This window comes from Schistosoma haematobium, chromosome ZW, assembly GCF_000699445.3.
Source record: "Schistosoma haematobium chromosome ZW, whole genome shotgun sequence".
Lineage (NCBI taxonomy): Eukaryota > Metazoa > Platyhelminthes > Trematoda > Strigeidida > Schistosomatidae > Schistosoma > Schistosoma haematobium.
The window spans coordinates 2,310,677-2,314,032 of NC_067195.1; the positions used below are offsets into that span (position 1 = coordinate 2,310,677).

The following is a 3,356-nucleotide window of genomic DNA, read 5'->3' on the forward strand; positions in this document are numbered from 1 at the left end:
CCGATTCATCATTTTTAACCTAAAGTCTTACATTTCATCTCACTATTACTAATATGATGATGACTGCTTCGAAGACGTCCATAATAGACTGTGTGTAACCTATCTTCATAAACGCAGTGTACTATGGAGCGAACTGGTGTGCATATGAATATCTCGTTTATGTTACGGGTAGAAAACATTGGCCGAAGTCAAATGAGTCTTTTTTGTATCAGTGTCGATCGGACAGACGAACGACTGATATGAATTTCAATGTGTGCCGGTTGATTTCACTCCGTGAACAGAACGGACATTGACGAAAACCACTCATGATGCTCCATTTGAGATTTCAAGGGGGATAACGTATCCCAAACATTTCGCATTGTTCAACAAATCTAGGGAACTTCCTAAAAAAGAACAACGATCGGCATACTCCAAGTCAATAGGTGAATTTCCTAATAAATCAATTAGTAAAACTTTCGATGGGCGTCTATGTAAAAACTAAGAAACAGACAGGTCCGACAAATGAAGTTGTACTGATAGACTACTGGCAAGATATTCACTACTACCCTACATTCAAATGACAATAACACTTATTTGAGGTGTTACGCAATGTTATTCGGTATTTACATCCTTCAAATAATTATTTTCGTCACCAGTTACTATTTTGCGAAGATGAGGACTAGAAAAACGAGACCACTTGTAGTCTACATTGCATACAAAGCCCGAATCAGATGGTAAAAGAAAAATCATACACACCTATTCAGTCTTTTAGGAAAGTACTAGATTGAAGTAACTTTCGCAAGTACGTTGACGCCTTATTGGATTTTGATGCATACTATTACTAAAAACACACAATCAACTAAGTTATCACTGAAGTAGTAAAGGATATCTATTTTTAAAAGAAATTAATCGAGCTACTAAGAAGGTATAAGAACATACACGTGTGAAAGTTCTAATAAACTGAAACAGACTAAGAATTCAAAGCAACTTATCGCAGTCGAAATTTGCGAGCAGCAAATTAAAAATACTAAAACAATGGGACAATATATCGGGTTTAAAAACACACTAATCAAGTATTAAACATGAATTTTAATTTTTATAAACAACCAAATGCAAATGGAGTGTGATAATACAGGCAACGCAATAACTATTGCATAGTGACTATAAAACATGGAACTATGGAAATAGGTTAAAAACGAACATACAATGATGAGTAGAATAGAAAATCTCGCAAGCGTATATGAGTATATGATGAATATCAACACTGTGAATTTCATGAAGTAAGCGTTTACATGAAGGAATGAAACAAACAAAACGAAGCAAAATATCGGAAAAACTTGTGTATAAATATCATCAGACACATTGTTTATACTGAAGGACCAGTGACCTACACGGGGAATGGATAGAAACGTGTGGTGTAGAGTTTAGTGGATGAGGGTCAATATAACTGACTCGTTAGTTTTATAAAAGTTCTGTATCCATAGATGAACATACAATTAAACAAAACCAGTTCTTAACGACCGGGCTGCCAAATTAACAGTATTTTCAACGAAAAACTAATCAGTCAGTTTATGATGCTTGCGAAGTGACAGATATTTGATAAATGAGGAATCAAGATGAATTACTGCTGAGAAACCACTTCGGGTACAGCATCGAGAACAATATCTCCAGTAACCGGAGCAACAAGTGGTTGGATAACTGGTTCTTCAATAGGAACGGGAGTTTTGTGGTGGGCTTCAACATGTACGGTGCCATTGGGTTTTGAAGGTTCATCTGAATTTTAAGACCGTTGAAAAATAAGAATTACCTTTGCTAGACTCTTGGGACCCAAAGTTGCCATTTAGGTTATTCACACAGGGTTCTACATTAGGATCCGTCCTTTTGACACTTTCTGCGCCACATGTTACTGTTTCATTACATGACTCCAAAGCGACTGGAACTTGTTTTGTTTCCAAACTATTAGAGGGCGGTAACTCGTCCTTATTCACTTGAACAAATCCAACCAATAACTGACCGTCATCACCTTGCGCCGAGATGGCTGCTTGGACCTCGGCACTGTCAGGTGGTGGTACTGAACTATGTTCGACGACTTCGAAGTCAGTAGGGGTTGTATTTGAATCTTGAGTTTGATTTACAACCGTGTCATTTTCCTTCAGTAGCTCAACTTCAGTCTTCTCGGGGTCGGAACACAAATGATCTACTGAGAGTTGTATAGAACAAAGTTTATTACCATCGTCTGACTCCTTATCAACCTTGGTTTTTTTGTGAGGTATTTCCGCTAGATCATGAGTTAGCTCAGTATCCTTTACAGAACTAGTATCGATACCATTCAGCTCCTCCATACTACTCTCACTCTTAACTTGCGACTGTTGTGACTCAGTGTCGTCAGAAACCGTTTTAGCTGGTTCAGTAGACTGCCGCTGGAAGTGTCAAGCAAGATGTCAACTTACTTTACGACGGGGAGATTTAGCTGGAGACTTGGCAGGGGACGCTGCCTGTGCAGCAGCAATTCGAGCACTAGTACGTCTGGTCACTGGACTTTCGTCAGAATTAGCGTTGGAACGGCGTGGCATTCTGCGTAGCTACAGTAACAAAAAAATGCATGAGTCAAACGCAAGGGATAATTAGCGCAGAAATACTATCATAAATGGTGTCCATCATAAATTTTTGGCTGTTGTCTATCAACAAATTGGGTATCTAAACAAATAAAACTGATACTTTAATCGGGGACGATAGTCTATGGTTCGCAGAGAATGAATGATGGCCTTGCACAGGAGTGCAAGACCGTACAACAGGTATTACGGAAAATCTCTAATCATATCTGGATGTCGTATCAGAAAAAACAAGGCCATGGTTTACAAATACTTATCATACAGCCGAAAGCGGAAGACCTATAAAGATCTCCAACCTACGCAAAGTACACTGGATGAACGGACGATTAGTTCAGAAAGTAGACTTCTGCAGTAATTAAGGATTATAAATACAACGATTGAATGATAACGAGATAGAATTTTGACTATATTTACTTGGCAATGATAATATTGAGCTATCTTGAATAGTTTTACTTGATTTACACGACAGGCTTATCATCGATAGTGATGACAATGTGCCTGTGCATAAGCGGAGGTTTTGTCTGTAGCTGACAAGACATACGTAACATAATACACATGTTTACAAAATTCTCGACTAATACACAGAAACCTACAATCAACACTTTTACCAATCGAGAAAAAGCTGCTGGATTAGAAAATATTGTCAGAAACAAACATTCTTTAGTGCAACCATACAAACGATTAGAGTGGGACGAAAGAGGATGAACTTACCCGTGTGAAAGGTATAGGAAGTAGCTAGCGCCTTATGATGAATATGAATTTCAT

The 3,356-nt window shown here is 38.1% G+C and overlaps 1 protein-coding gene across 3 annotated transcripts; it reads right to left on the bottom strand.

The window, feature by feature from the left end:
- Window positions 1–856: 856 nt before the first annotated feature.
- On the bottom strand, window positions 857–3,356 carry MS3_00002581 (uncharacterized protein). Of its 3 annotated transcripts, XM_051210176.1 has the most exons (5): window positions 3,303–3,356; window positions 2,430–2,561; window positions 2,210–2,393; window positions 1,787–2,176; window positions 1,049–1,752 (listed from the first exon to the last, which is right to left on the bottom strand). In XM_051210176.1, exons 2-5 carry the CDS (start codon window positions 2,550–2,552, stop codon window positions 1,601–1,603), a joined length of 849 nt encoding a protein of 282 aa, XP_051070140.1. In that variant the 5' UTR covers window positions 2,553–2,561; window positions 3,303–3,356; the 3' UTR covers window positions 1,049–1,600. The 3 variants fall into 3 exon arrangements, with proteins under 3 accessions (XP_012802445.1, XP_051070140.1, XP_051070139.1); XM_012946991.3 differs by having other exon boundaries at window positions 857–1,752; window positions 1,787–2,399; XM_051210175.1 differs by having other exon boundaries at window positions 2,210–2,561.